Genomic DNA, 14,137 nt, shown 5'->3' on the forward strand with positions numbered 1-14,137 from the left:
AAGTTCAGCCTGACAAAGATTAATTTGGTAAGGAAATCTAAGACTGGGAAGCCAGCTACCGTGGACACCCACTGACATTGGTCCCTAAGGATTTTCCCTGCAAACCTTTGCTTATGGGGACCAAGTCATGGAAGTGAGAAAAATAGAGATGTAGACTTCTGCTGTGGCTGTCCCACCAGGGAGTATAATTACAGAGCTGGAAGGGACCTGAAGATAATCTAATCCAGTGATATTCACACTGGGATCTGAGGAAACCGCAGTCTTAGGGGCTGCCCCAGGGGAGCAGAGCAAACCTGACAGACACCCCAGCTTCAAATAAAACAGCCCGACTTTCATCTGGCTGCCATATTGGGGCTCATATGAGATTTCATTTACAGGGCAGGTGGGGGGTGGTATGGGGGAGAAACAGTAATGAAAAAAATGATGGAAAAACCCCACCAGATTAGTTCAGCCGTTTCATTTACAGAAGTGAAAACTCAGGTTGAGAGAGGGTCTTCCCTAAGGCACAGAGCCAGTAGGAGGCAGCAGCTCCAGGCCAGGAGGGTGCACAAGCTGGATTTCCAGGGGCAACCCATGATCAGTGCCTATGTTCTCATGCTCTATGCAGAGCCTCTGTCACCCACTGTGGCCCCACCATCAGAGCTGGAAGGGGACTGCTTTGCCAACTCTCACAAAAGCCCAGCAAGCCTCTCCACTGGGCTGTCAGGCTAGCTCTTGTCTGTGAACCCCTGGCCGGGTGGTGGTCCCTGCTCTTCACACCCTCCAGTGGTTCTGTGCCATTCTTCTGGAGGAGTGCGCCTTCCCGGCTCACTCGCCTATCTATCTTCCATCGAACCACTCTCAGTGGCCTCTTCTCACTCTATCCAGAGTTTCAAATTAAGCGCAAGGCAGCGAGCACAGAGGTCTGGGCTGGCTGCACCAGGCCTCTCCCCAAGGAGAGACTGCCGACCACTCCAGGGCAATGGGATGGGCTGCCCTCCTCATAGTCCCAGCTGCTTCTTGTAGGCTAACCTCCTCCTCCCCTGGGAAATTATCTGTGCAGGAGCCAAGGCAGATGGTCGCTAGAGCTGCTGGAGCTCCTGGTCTGCCTGCAGAGCAGGCACCCAGGAGAGGAGGAGGGAGTGCAACAACCCTGCACCCCAGAATGGAGGCGCTTCGTGTCCGGGGGGGAAAGTGCAGACCCGGGCTTGCTGAGGGCCTCTGCGCACCGATGCCGCCGTTGATGTCACCCCCTGCACCGACTGCTGGATAAAGACTCTCTTCAGCTGAGGGAAAATGCAAATCGACATGAACTTTTTCTCTGTTCTGCCAACTCCTGAGCCCAGGACCAGCCCGCACCATCTACAAGCCACTAACCGTCCTATTACTCTAGTCATTAGACAACCAGGTGCTGGGGGTTAACTAGGGGCTGGGTCCTGCTCACGGCACTTCAGATGATCCAGAAAACCAAAACACCAAGGGAGAAATCTCAATCCATGCCTTAGAGGGATTTATGGGACGTTAAAGGTATGAGGCCAGCAGGTGCGGTTGAAATCGTCAATGGCCAATAAAACAAAGTATGATGAGAATTGTTTCAGTTCTTTGAGTACAATATTTGTTCATTCGTAGAACCATTCCTAGTTGACAAAATAAGCAGGCACACTAAAATAATGAGAAAAAAAATGAAGACTGACTTGAGTGTCTTCAATTTTCCTTCACCCAGATTCAACAGTATTTTCCTTTATTCCCTCACTTAATCTCTCTTGGTTAAGTTCTTACCACAAATAACAGATTCCCCTCAGTTATCATCTCATGGCACACTACCCTCTTCCTTCATTGCATTTTTTCACACTTAATAATTCTATACTGACTGCCATTATGCCCTGTTACTATCTATGACTTTTCTCCCCTGGGACGGTAATTGTGAGAGATCAGCTTTGTTTGCTGTAGCGCTGTATCTGGAGAGGCCAGCCCTGTGCCTTGAATTGGGAGGGACCTAAAAAGCATCCCTGGATAAAGTGAGGGGCTGAACTCAAGAGTCAGTTCAAACATGTGGTCCAAATGGGTCAGCTCCTGAGACTGGAGCATGGGTCCAGAAGGGCCAACTAATGCTGATCAGTGTACTTTCCCTGTCACCTGTGGGAAAGCCAGTAGCACCAGCCTGCCTTGGTATCCCCACAGCACTCCAGTCATGCCTCAAATAGAGAACAAGTTGTGTTTCACTGATGTTTCTGTTTACCTCTAAGTTTCTCCTATAGGTTGGGAGCTCCTTGGTGGTAGACTCTGCATTTCCAATAGAGACAAAAAAAAAAAAAAATCTGTTGATTGATATATATTGGTGTTCCCTGTCTTCCCAGACTCCTCAGTCTTTTTATGGTAATCATAAGACATAAAGATATGAAACAACGAGAAGGGGTTTTAGGGACACAGGGAATTAATTGCTGAGTTAATGCCAAAGTAAGTGTCAAAGGACGCCAGGTGGGAGAGAGTTTTACTTTCCTTGTGTGTGTGCATTTCATATATGGAATGGGGCTTGATCTGGACCTTGAAGCTTTTTAAACTAGGCAAAGAAGGAGGAGGACTTTAAGACAGAAATTCAGTACATAACAAAATTTGAAGGTGAGAAAGAACCTTGGAGGGGGGACGTGCAGGTGCACGTGTTAGGAATGGAGAGTGGGGAAGAAGGTGAAAGTAAATATGTCATATAAAACAGCACAGTGCCTGTGGCACATGGAATTATTAGCATCACCCTTATTATTACTATTGTAACTATTATTAATTAAAACATAGTTTGTAAGTTTCATTTCTGAACTCATTAGATCTTCCATCTGAAAGAAGAAGACTCCTTTACTCCTTCTCATTCTGTCATTAATTTGCTTTTTCTTTAAAAGTTAATTTACATATGTAATTAATTTCCATTCATTATTCACTAGGGAGTGGTAGTTACATGCTAGTAACTGGAGGAGGTCGAGTGTGCAATTTACAGAGGACACTGAAGCTTGGTCTTCATGAAAGCAGTAGTTCTCAAACTCATCTGCACAGTAGAATTGGGCGGAGAGTTTTATTTATTTATTTTTATTTTATTTTTTCAAGATTTTATTTATTTGACAGATCATAAGTAGGCAGAGAGGCAGGCAGGTGTGGGGGGGAGCAGACTCCCCACTGAGTAAAGAGCCCGATGCAGGGCCCAATCCCAGGACCCTGAGATCATGACCTGAGCCAAAGACAGAGGCTTAACCCACTGAGCCACCCAGGTTCCCCTGGGCGGGGAGTTTTAAAAAACCTTGATGTCCAGAGGCTGTACCCCAGACCCATGAAGTCCAAATGTCTGGAGGTACAAGCCAGATATTAGGAGCTTTAAAGCTGTTATCAACTGTACTTCAATAAAACAAGAAGAAGGGGCGCCTGGGTGGCTCAGTTGGTTAAGCTGCTGCCTTTGGCGTGGGTCGTGATCCCAGGGTCCTGGGAGGGAGTCCCACATCGGGCTCCTTTCTCAGTGGGAAGTCGGCTTCTCCCTCTGCCTGGCACTCTGCCTGCTTGTGCTCTTTCTCTCTATGGCTGATAAATAAATAAATAAATAAATAAATATATAAATAAAAAAATCTTAAAAAATAAATAAATAAAACAAGAAGAAAGCAGCCAAAGCAGAGAACCCTTGAGCACGGGGAGTCATCACGTGTTCATGGGAACAAGCGTGTGACAAAACAAAAGGGCAGGGGCAAGGAAGGTATTTCAGGGATAAAGCTAGTCATGGATAAGGAAGATGTGGTCCATATACACTATGGAGTATTATGCCTCCATCAGAAAGGATGAATACCCAACTTTTGTAGCAACATGGACGGGACTGGAAGAGATTATGCTGAGTGAAATAAGTCAAGCTGAGAGAGTCAATTATCATATGGTTTCACTTATTTGTGGAGCATAACAAATAGCATGGAGGACAAGGGGAGGTGGAGAGAAGGGAACTGAGGGAAATTGGAAGGGGAGGTGAACCATGAGAGACTATGGACTCTGAAAAACAATCTGAGGGTTTTGAAGGGGTGGGGAGTGGGAGGTTGGGGGAACCAGGTGGTGGGTATTAGAGAGGGCATGTATTGCATGGAGCACTGGGTGTGGTGCAAAAACAATGAATACTGTTACACTGAAAAGAAATAAAAAATTAAAAAAAAAAAAGCTAGTCATCTAGGTGGGAGATGAGAATTTTGGGGTTAAGCAACTGCTTGGATCACCTGTAAGCCCCAACCACCACCCAAGCCATGCAGTTGTCTTCCTGTCACCAGAGCCAGGGAAACAACGCCAGCATCTGCCCCGCTCCTCCAACGATGCTGCCTCCCCAGCAGTTTCAGAAATCACAATACAGTGGCAGGGACAGTTTCAGAAGCAGCAACCCTTCCTTCTTCGAGTACGCCTGGCTCTCTTGCCAAGCAAAGGCATAAAGCTCGTCAAACATATTCTCCCTCAGGTCCTTTCAGGAGACCTATAATCTAGGGCTTTGTAGGTGGTGGGTGTAAAAACACGGCTTAAAGATATAATCTTCAGCTTGACAAGGTGTCTTTCGGAAAGTAAATTAACGACAGAAGGGAAAGCAATTAAGGAGAGGCTTTTTCACTTTTTTTCTTCTTTGAGATAGAGGAAGATCTAAAGAGTTCACTCAATGAATCTCTTCTGAACTCTATTTGCCTCTAGGGTGAAGAGAATGGACACAGAGAAAGGGCAGGCTTCAAAAACCGCACTACAGAAATGAGAGATGGCAGAACGAAGCTCTTGGGGGTCGCGACAGGAAGGGGCTGTGATGCTGATTAGTGGAAGGACACCTCTCTTCCACAAAGGCAATGGGGACTGCTTCCCCTTCACTTGGGAAATGGGCAAAGCCCCTTGGGGAGCTCCTGTGCCAGGTGCCAGAGACACAGAGATGAGTCAGACGTGGTTCTGACCCTATGAGAATGTGGGGGCTGGAGATGGCAAGAGGTCCCATGCCAGCAGGAACCCTGGAGGGTGGCTACCCCAGCTTGGGGAGCAGGGAGAACAGCACAGAGGAGGAGAGGATGGACTGGCGTCTAGGAAATGAATGGGAGTTAGACAAAGAAGGAAAGGCAGAGAAGGGGCAGGACACCGCAGAGGAAACAGCATGGGGTCAGGTGGTGTGGGTGGTGATTCACTGCTCGGCTCCTGGGTTTGAGTGCTGGACTTTCTCAGGCTGGGAACTGCTGAGTTCAGAACTTTGGTCTGGTCCCCAAGATGTTCCTAAGGGTAGCTGGTGCTTGGAACTAGGGAAACTTCTGTAGATGCCACCTTCCTGCTCACCTCACACCCCACAGCCATTGTTCAACACCCCACAGCCATTGTTAGAAAACCCAAGGTTTTTAATTGGATTCACAAGGTTCTCTAGAATTGGATGCCAATGTGCCACTCCAACCTCAGCTTCTTTTTTAGGTTCTATGAGGCACTTGTACTAAAAATCTATTGCCCTTGCAGGATGTACAAAGCCCTGTGCGTCTACCTTTGGCTCTCCGACTTCCATTTCCTTTTGTTCTTTCCTTCCCTCAATCGTGTTGCTCTAGCCATGAAAGGCTGTTTGTGGTTCCTCACACATGTCAAGCCTCAGGACCTTTGCATCTACAGACCCCTCCGCCTGAAATGCTCATCTTCTAAATGAGCTCATCCAAGACTCACACTCTGGTTTCAATCAAGTCTCTGCTCAAATATTACCCCTCCAAAGGCCTTACTCCCACTTCGTTTTCTTGTATGGCACTTAGCACTGAGATTATAGATTTGTTTATTCTTCTATTTTTCTAGGTGTGCCTCCCCCTGTTAATATGCAAACTTTTTCATGGCTAGATCCCCAGTGCCTTATAGAGGGTCAAAAAATATTTGTTGAATGAGCGATTTCCAGTTTAGTTCCTCAAATAGGTCAGGCTTTTTGTCCCCGCCAGGCCTTTGCACATACTACCTAGAAGGGCCCTGCCTGCCAGTTCCCTCTTCTCTTAGCTCTTTGCCAGTAATCTTTAGGTGAGAAGTTAGGTGTCAACCTTGACCCCTCCGGTTAGCCCATACTTCGTCAGGTGCCACTACTTCATATGGCTCTGTATTCCAGCACGTTCTAGTCTATCACCGTAGCTTACTTGTCTGTCTCCCACACCTAGTGACTTTTGCAGAGCAGACAGAAACTTATCCTCATGTTTGGAGCCCCAGTACCTAGTAGAACACCCAGCACATAGGAGCTTCCTGATAAAAGTTTGTTGGCTGCTGTTCGCTCTCTGGGTCTCTCCTTCCGTGCTAGAAACAAAGTGTCTGAAGCAGCCTTAGCATGCAGGGTCAGGGATTTGTGAGAGAGAACCCCACGGAAGAGGTTTTCACAGAACTTCCCAATCCTGCAGTCTTCCTCGTGCATCAGAGGACAGCCCACCCCCTTCCAAGAGGCTGTATAAACTTAGGAGAGAGAGAGACCACCTTTTCCACATTTGTGAAGGAAAGCCCATCAAATCGAGTTAAAAATTCTGCATCAGTGGCCTCGGGGTCCCCTCCCCCAACTCCCCTGGGAGAGATAAAGGAAACTGTTTCCCTTCTATATTAGCAGCTTAAAATGTAAGATAAATCCTCCTGCCTAACCAGTTTGTAACAAATGGACTTGGCTGTCCAGTGCCAGGATACATGTCTGATGGATCTATCTATCCATTCTATTTCCTTAGAGATAGCAGCTAAGAAGTTTTATTATTTGCTTCCCTCCCCCATTCCCATTTTCCTAACCAAGCATGTAGAGTGAGCAGTTGATGGATGGATGGTGTTTGGGGTAAAAGGGGCCAGAATCAGATAGTTTTCAGGATATGAACAAACCGGCTTATTAACAAGGAGGCCCGTCAGGCAGGAGGTGGCAGGGGGGAGGGGGAGTGGACCCTGGCCGAGGGCGGGTGATGGATGAAGGAACACCTGGGGTTGCAAGGTGGAGACTCGAGATAACTGGTGGGTGCCGCCGCCGCTAATGGCAGCGCCTGGGCTCTGGGGCGGTCTCCTGCACAGAGGTGAATGTCACGCCAGCCACTTGCCTCCCTTTGACAATCCTCCAAGGATTTCCCACTGTAAATACAATCCCCGTTTCTTCTCCTTTTCCTTTCTGTATAAGGCAATCTACATGCCCCAAAAGGGACAGATGCTAGGCCGGGTGAGAAGAGGCAGATGGTAGAGAGGGTTGTATCGTTTAGCACCCAAGAGTGGAAAGGCAGTCGAGCAGCCTCCACGTGCCAGGCACTTGGGGTGACAGCCATCCGTCTGCGTATGTCATGTCATTCAATCATCACAGTGTGCCTCAAGGAGGACTGGCCCCATATTCTGATGGGGATACCGAGGCACAAAGGGGATCCATGGCTTGATCAAGACCACTCCGCTAGGAAGTGGTGGCCTTGGGTCCTACACCTCTATCCGTCTGCCTGCAAGTCCTTTGAAACAGCTCGGCCTCCCTGCTGCAGAGATGTAAGACTGGGGCCCTCTCTCTGCCTCTTCTATGCAAGGGGGCAGGTGGGCAGGCACCAGCTGTATGATGCTGCTGGATCCACTTCTGCTGTAGCAGGAGACTAGGGTGCAGCCCTGGGACTGAGGCAGGGCTGCCCCTTTCCTGTTGTGTGGTCTTGGGCAAATGGCTCAGTCTCTCCCAGGCGCCTTCTCATCACCTGTCAAAGGCAGATAATAAATCCTTCCTCTTGTAGCCATTGAGAGGATTAAGCTGGATTAGGTGTGTGAAAGTTCTTTGTAGCTGGTAATGCCCTCTGCAAATATTAGTTATTATGCTGTTACATTTTCCCTTAATAACCCAGAGCTTGGGCTAGAAAAGCCTTCCATGTCCTTTATGAAGACATCTCCTAGGAGCTAAGCTATTTTATGTCTTTTTTGTTCTCATCGTTATAGCGGGTTTAGCACTGAAATGTTTTTAAAGTAGTTTTAAATGACTTTTCAAAACAAACCGGCAAACAAACCAACAAACCTCTGTTCTTGTTGATGTTTTGAGAATCCCCAGAAACAACGTGGGTGAATCGGCTTTGGTGTGCTCCCCAGACCCAGGAGGTCGCTACTGCAACCATCCCCCTCTTACAGATGGAGAAATAAAGGCACAGATGGGTACGGCGCTTGCATAAAGCCACAAAGCTAACAAGCCGCAAAGCCAGACAACGTCACAAACACAGGCCATGTAGCCCCAAAGCACCTGCTCCTAAGAACCCACCACTTGGCTTCTCTTCATCCAGGTTTCCAGGTCAGCCCAGGAGGCTGTGATGTTCCCTGGATGGCTCAGTAAACCCTACATTTCTGATTACCTCAGCATGAAATCTGGCCTGACGTTTAAGAAAGAGAACTCCAAGAGGAAAACGCTGTACAAAAAAATCTGATTTCCTGGCGGCGGCATTCAATAAAGAGGGAATCTCCAAGCCTTACGGTGTACTATTCCAGGGGCTGCGTTCTGAGGTGGGCATTCCAGGTTTCGCGTGAACCAGCAGATGAAAAAGAAGGTGGAACCAGAATGCCAGGAGACAACATTTGAGGGGGGAAGGGGTTCTTCTTTGTTCCTTTCCTACCTCTGTCACAGACTGGGCTGGCCCTTAATCCTCTGGGGTCTTGCTGTGGGCGTCCATTTGTAAACGTGCTTCTCAGTTTTCCCCCACCAATGGTTGCAGAGTTTCCTGCTCTCTTCCTCTGTAATGTTTCTCTGAGGAATTCTGGTGGTCCCTAGGGGGTGTCCCCAACACCCCTCCCCAAGTACCATCAGCCCCCACCTGACAGTGGTTATTTTTCTCGCTCTTTCCTTTCACTCTTGTTCATTATGCTGCCCACAAAGCTGGCTGAAGGTGCCTCCCCCAGCCCCTGCTATGGGCGTTGCCCCTCTTACTCAGGGTTGCTGTATCCCAGATTTCATGGCGTTACCATGAGCCACTAATTCCCTCGAGTTTCTCACCGGCCTGCAAAGGTTCTGCCCTTAGCCCTCTCACGATCCTTTTTGTTAAGTCATGAATTCATGCAACAATTATTTGCTGTCTCTCGTTGTGCCAAACAGGACGCTGGGTTCTTGAGACATAAAAGTGCAGTAGACACTAGCCCTCCTCCAGGACAAGATACGTGAGAAGGAAGAGGAGATGGTAAACGAGTAAATTATAACACAATGTCCTCAGAGCCCAGAGACGCTGGCAAGTAGACATAATGTCATTAAGGACATCTTCAATCTGTAAAACAAAATATTTCTCCATCAAGACACTAATCAGAAGGTCCCCAGGGAGACCTGGCTGGTGTCCCAAGGGCTTTCTGCCGCAGGCCCACTCTTTTCCTGAGAGCTTTTCAAATCAACGCCTGGGAACAGGCCAAAGTTCTCCTCTTTAAAACAAAGATGGCATTTTCCTCTGGATTCTGTGCCAGCAGGGGCCGTTTCCCCCAGCCTTGGCATCCCACCTTGATTTGCACAGTGAGCCCATTCGCAGTAAGGACCGTGTCTCCCCGTGGAGCTTTCTCCACGAGTCACCTCAGGACTGTATGAATCTCTCTACCCCGTCCTATTCAGATAAAGAACTGAGCTCATTTCGGTTAAAAGACTCCATAGACCGAGCTCGCTAATCAGCAGCTGTTATTATTATTACTACGGTTAAAATCATTATAATAATTATTCCTGCGGAGGTTATGTGATTAGCCCAAGGTCACGCAGGGAGGAAGCAGAGAGGGAGAGACCCCTCCCCTCCCCTCCCATCAAGCACATGGTGGAGCCCATGGCATTTCAGAGATTCACGCTCTTAGATGCAAAACCCTCCCTCATCCGGGTATCTTGTGGCGTGTTCGAGCCTCCAGGACCGTTGCCAACCTACCCTGCCTGGACTGCACCCCACGGACCCCGCAGTTCCCTCCCAGGCACGCCAGTGCGAGCTACGGTCACCGAGATGGGCCAAACCCCCAGCCTGCGTTTATCCTGCTTAATTCTTAACGCCGTGTTTCAGCCTCCTCCTAAATGGGTTTGCAAAAAGAGCCACGAGGGGAAGTTCAGCCCACAAATAAGAATATAATTATTACACAGTTTAGCAGTACCTGGGCCTCACCTGGGTATTCACCGGGGCTCCGAAACTCAATTGTTTCTCCTTCAAGACCGTATTTAATAGGATAAACAATTTCTGCTAAATGCAATAATCGTGAACCTGGGCTGTCATCTCCATAATCAACTTAAATTTCCCATTAGAAGCGGTGGCTGTGATTGAGATTCGGAATTTAATTTGGCGGAGCTGGCTTCGACGTGCCCGTGCAGGCTTCCTGGGAGCCTCCCATCAACCCAAGACAGAACCACTCTTCCCCGTCTCTGGGGAACCTTAAAAGAAGATAGATGATAACTCAAGAAAATTATACGGCTTCGGTATAATGAAAGAGATAAAACATTATTGGATTAGCCTGTTGAAATAACAGCAGACGGCAAAGCAATAATATCAGGGCAAACAAGGGCCCCCTGGCCCCGCGGCTCAGCGGGAGGGCCACGGGGACCGGCGAGGGCAGCCGGAGAACCAGCGCACTTGCTGCCCCAACCCCAACCGTCCGAATCGGCTCCTTCCCAGGGTGGTTCTGTTGACTCCATCCCAGATGGCTGGGCGGGCCACACTGGCAGGTGGCGGTGACCCATGCCATGGCGTGGTGGACATGTGAAGGTCTCAGGCCCCAGCACCTAGCCCAGAGGCAAATGGAAGCCGTTGATGCGGTGGAGAACAAATTGGTTGAAAATGAACAAAACCGGTTCACCTTCAACCACTTCCCCCCTCCCCCACCATCAGTTTGATTTCAACAAATTCACATAAAGTTCTGCAACCAGATGGGGAGCATCCAAGAGCAAACAAAATCCGATGGGCTGTTTCGAGGCGATGGAATGAATGAGAGCCCTAAAGTCTGAAGGATCACTCTATTCAATCTAAAAAATCAAAATATTTTGGATTTTGGTAACCAAAGATCAACTAACTGCCCTCTTTTTCTCCCTCCTCAAGCAGACCCCCTCACCCAGGTGGGATTTGGACAAAAGCAGGAGTGAGCAAAGTGGAACGTACAGAGGTAGGGGAAGGTACCTATTGCACATTGGCCTGGAGCCTTCAAGTTGAACTTCACCTTGGTATGTTTCCTCTTCCAGACACTACATCTTCCTTTCCTCCTTCCTCCTTCCCTCCCCCTTTCCTTCTTCCCCCGCTCCTCCCTTCCTCCTTAATTCAGTGATTAATTTCCCTCGCTCTTTTCTCCAGCTCAGGACCTTCTCTGGGTACCTACTCATGTCACAATCATTCAGCTTTGCTCCAGAACTCCTGCTTCTGACATGCATAACCTTTCCTTTGCTCAGCATCAAAGGGAGCGGAGGAACCAGGATTCACTGTCCTCAGGATGCAGTGGGTAGAGGCTGTCAATACCACACACACCCCACGTTCTTCTACATTTTAGTTCCTAAAAATCCTCCGTCAGTAAATGTCTAACTACCGAGGGGAAGACAACACGACAGTAAAAGTCTAACCCTCTGGAGCCCAAGCGCCCATTCTGCAGCCCAGCTCGCCACTTCCTAACTGCGCAGCCCCGGACTAGCCACGTAACTGCTCTAAACCCCAGCTCCCAAGGCTGTTGGATGGGCCTGATGTGCATCGGCCTTGTACGGCCGTCATGAGGCTGGAAGGAATGAACACACCAAGCACCATTGTAGATGTTGTCCTCATTCAATGCATATTCACCGCCATTGTCACTGCATGAGTCCATGGAGTCCTTAAGGGAGGAACAACTTCATATCTAGTCACTGATTCATTACTGGGCACCTACTCTACACCAGTCGCTGCTAGACAGAAGGACTTCCATGGGAACAGCTCCTAACACGGTTCCTGGCTAGTAGTGCACGTGAGTGGAACAAAAGTAGACAGATGAGCAAAGGGAGCATGACTGAGATTCTTATGCCCTTAAGGAACCCGTAGTTCATGGTTAACTCACTCTTGGTTCAATCCATGTACATCTTGCAAATAACATCTTTATTTTAACCCCCCTGAATGGCATTGCCCTCTACCCTTGGGCTGGCCTCCGGTAGGAGCTGGTAGGAGGTAACTGGGCCTGAGTTCCTAAGGGCTCAGAGCTCTCACAGCGGGCAGCCCACGGTAGGAAGAAGCACTTCTTCCTTAACATTTAAGTGTTTCTGAAGCATGGCCCACGCAGGGGTTGCCTCCATTTTGAGGAGGTGGATTGTTGCACTGCCTTTGTCTTGTTTTATGTCCTCCGGAACATGGAGACCAGTCTGACCAGCAATTCCACCTCCCGTCAATGGGGACATCTAGAAGAAAGAAGGTCAGTGAACACTGATTAGCCCTTGTTACACCTGGTGCCCTATGGAGGGGTCGGGGGTAGAAGCCAAAAGGCTTTGGGAGTCGGCTCTCAAATCCTCCCTTCAGTGAGCTGTCTTTCTTGCACACCATGGTACTTGCCACACTCCCTTCTGCCACAGGGCCTTTGCAGATGTTGTTTCCCTGGTTCAGAATATTCTTTCCTCCTCTATTCATCTGGTCAATCGCATTCAGCCTTCAGATCTCAGGAAGAGGGTTGTTTCTGCAGGGAAACTGCCCTGACCTCTAACTCCCCACCAGTTCTTCGTATTTTAAGCTTTCGCCGGCCATTTTATAGCAGTTACAACTAAAACTTTAAATGCGTTTCTGAGATAATTCAAATGATGTAGGTCTTTTTTTGCTGAACAGCAGTCTCGATGATGGCGGGATCTCTACTTGATTTGCTCACCACTGAATCCTCACACCCAAGCTGGCACATAGGAGGCCTTGGTAAACGTTTGTTGCATGACTGGCTCTCAGCTTAGTCACTTCTTAGTGACAGGATGCTGGGTGGTTTGCTTCTTGTCAATGTATAAACTAGGAGCTCTGTGATCGGTGAGCATCACGTGTTATATGAAGTAAGAACAGACACGGCACTCTCCCCTTCCCGATATTTGCCTTTCCCTTGAGGATTTTTTCGGCTGTGATGACACTGACAAGTAACTGATTCTCTCCACCACAATACATCAGGTGTCTGTCGGAGTCTCTGATGGCAGTTATCCTTCCCCGTGCATTGCTTGGTACTTCTGGGCCTGCCCACTCATAAAATGAGAAGGTTCCAGTAGGAGGTGTCCAGGGTCTCCTCCAACCAGGAGAAATCCTGTGGTTGTGCACTACCTGGTGGGGGCATATCACTGTGTGGGGCCTGGTTGCAATGTGGCGGCAGGGGTGGGGTGGGTAAGAACAATCCTAGCATTTCACTGTGGAGAATAGTGTAGGCAGCAGTCAGAGCAAAGGCTGTGGCAGGCACACCAGATCTGAACCTGTGGTCTTGCTCTTACAGTGTGACCACTGGGCAAGTTCATTAGTGACCTACAAAGCACCTCAGTTTCTTCATCTGTAAAATGGGGATATCGATAGTACCTCCTTTGTGCTGTTATGGTGAGGACCAAAGGATCTAATGTATGTCAAATACGAAGGGACAGGATTCATTTTGCTCTAAAACAAACTAACCAACAATTATTTTGCCCTTACAATGTATTAGGCCTCCTCCCAAGGGCTTTATATAGGTTTCAGGTGAAACTCAAGACAGCTCTAGTAGGTAGTTAATTCCATCATCCCCATTTTACAGATGAGGAAACTGAGGCACCAAGCAGTCACATAAGTTGCTCAAGGTCACAGTTACTGAACAACAGACGTGAAACTTGAACCCACACTGAGTCTGAGCACTCAGCAAGGTGCCCAATACATAGTAGTACATTGTTTTCACTGGATGCATCATTTCCTTTTTTAATGGTATCACCAAAAAGAGAAGAAAGGGAAGAGAAGGAGGAGTCAGGGGCTGAGAGCATGTAGAGAACTCAGATAATAAACTGGCCAAAGAATTTGAGAGCTGGAAAGGATCTTAATGATAGCCTAGTCTTTTGTTTGTTAATTCAGCCCCTACCACGGAGCAGCAACTATGCTGGGCCACGGGGACACAGAGATAAATGGATCATGATCTCTGCTTACACACAGAGGGGATGCAGACAGATACAATCCAAAATATAATATGCTAAGAGCTATAATAGGCATATGTTTAAAGTGCTATAGGAGTGCATGGGAGGAATTAACTAATTTTACTCAGGGGTCGAGGGTTAGAACTTCTACGAAAAAGG

General features: G+C 48.3%; 2 protein-coding genes across 2 annotated transcripts in view; one reads left to right on the plus strand and one right to left on the minus strand.

Moving 5' to 3' along the window:
• LOC111143421 (complement C8 alpha chain) overlaps nt 1–1,194 on the plus strand; it is a 62,841-nt gene extending 61,647 nt beyond the window's left edge. The window contains 1 exon segment of the mRNA XM_022497153.1: nt 1,043–1,194. Coding sequence (XP_022352861.1) covers nt 1,043–1,194 — 152 coding nt within the window.
• Nucleotides 1,195–11,956: 10,762 nt separating this feature from the next.
• LOC111143455 (complement C8 beta chain) overlaps nt 11,957–14,137 on the minus strand; it is a 49,683-nt gene continuing 47,502 nt past the window's right edge. Inside the window, exon 12 of the mRNA XM_022497212.1 lies at nt 11,957–12,271. Coding sequence (XP_022352920.1) covers nt 12,120–12,271 — 152 coding nt within the window. The 3' untranslated portion in view covers nt 11,957–12,119. The remainder of the gene's footprint in view (nt 12,272–14,137) is intronic.

The sequence above is a fragment of the Enhydra lutris genome, unplaced genomic scaffold, assembly GCF_002288905.1.
Source record: "Enhydra lutris kenyoni isolate GAN:26980312 unplaced genomic scaffold, ASM228890v2 scaffoldscaffold9, whole genome shotgun sequence".
NCBI classification, from domain to species: Eukaryota; Metazoa; Chordata; class Mammalia; order Carnivora; family Mustelidae; genus Enhydra; species Enhydra lutris.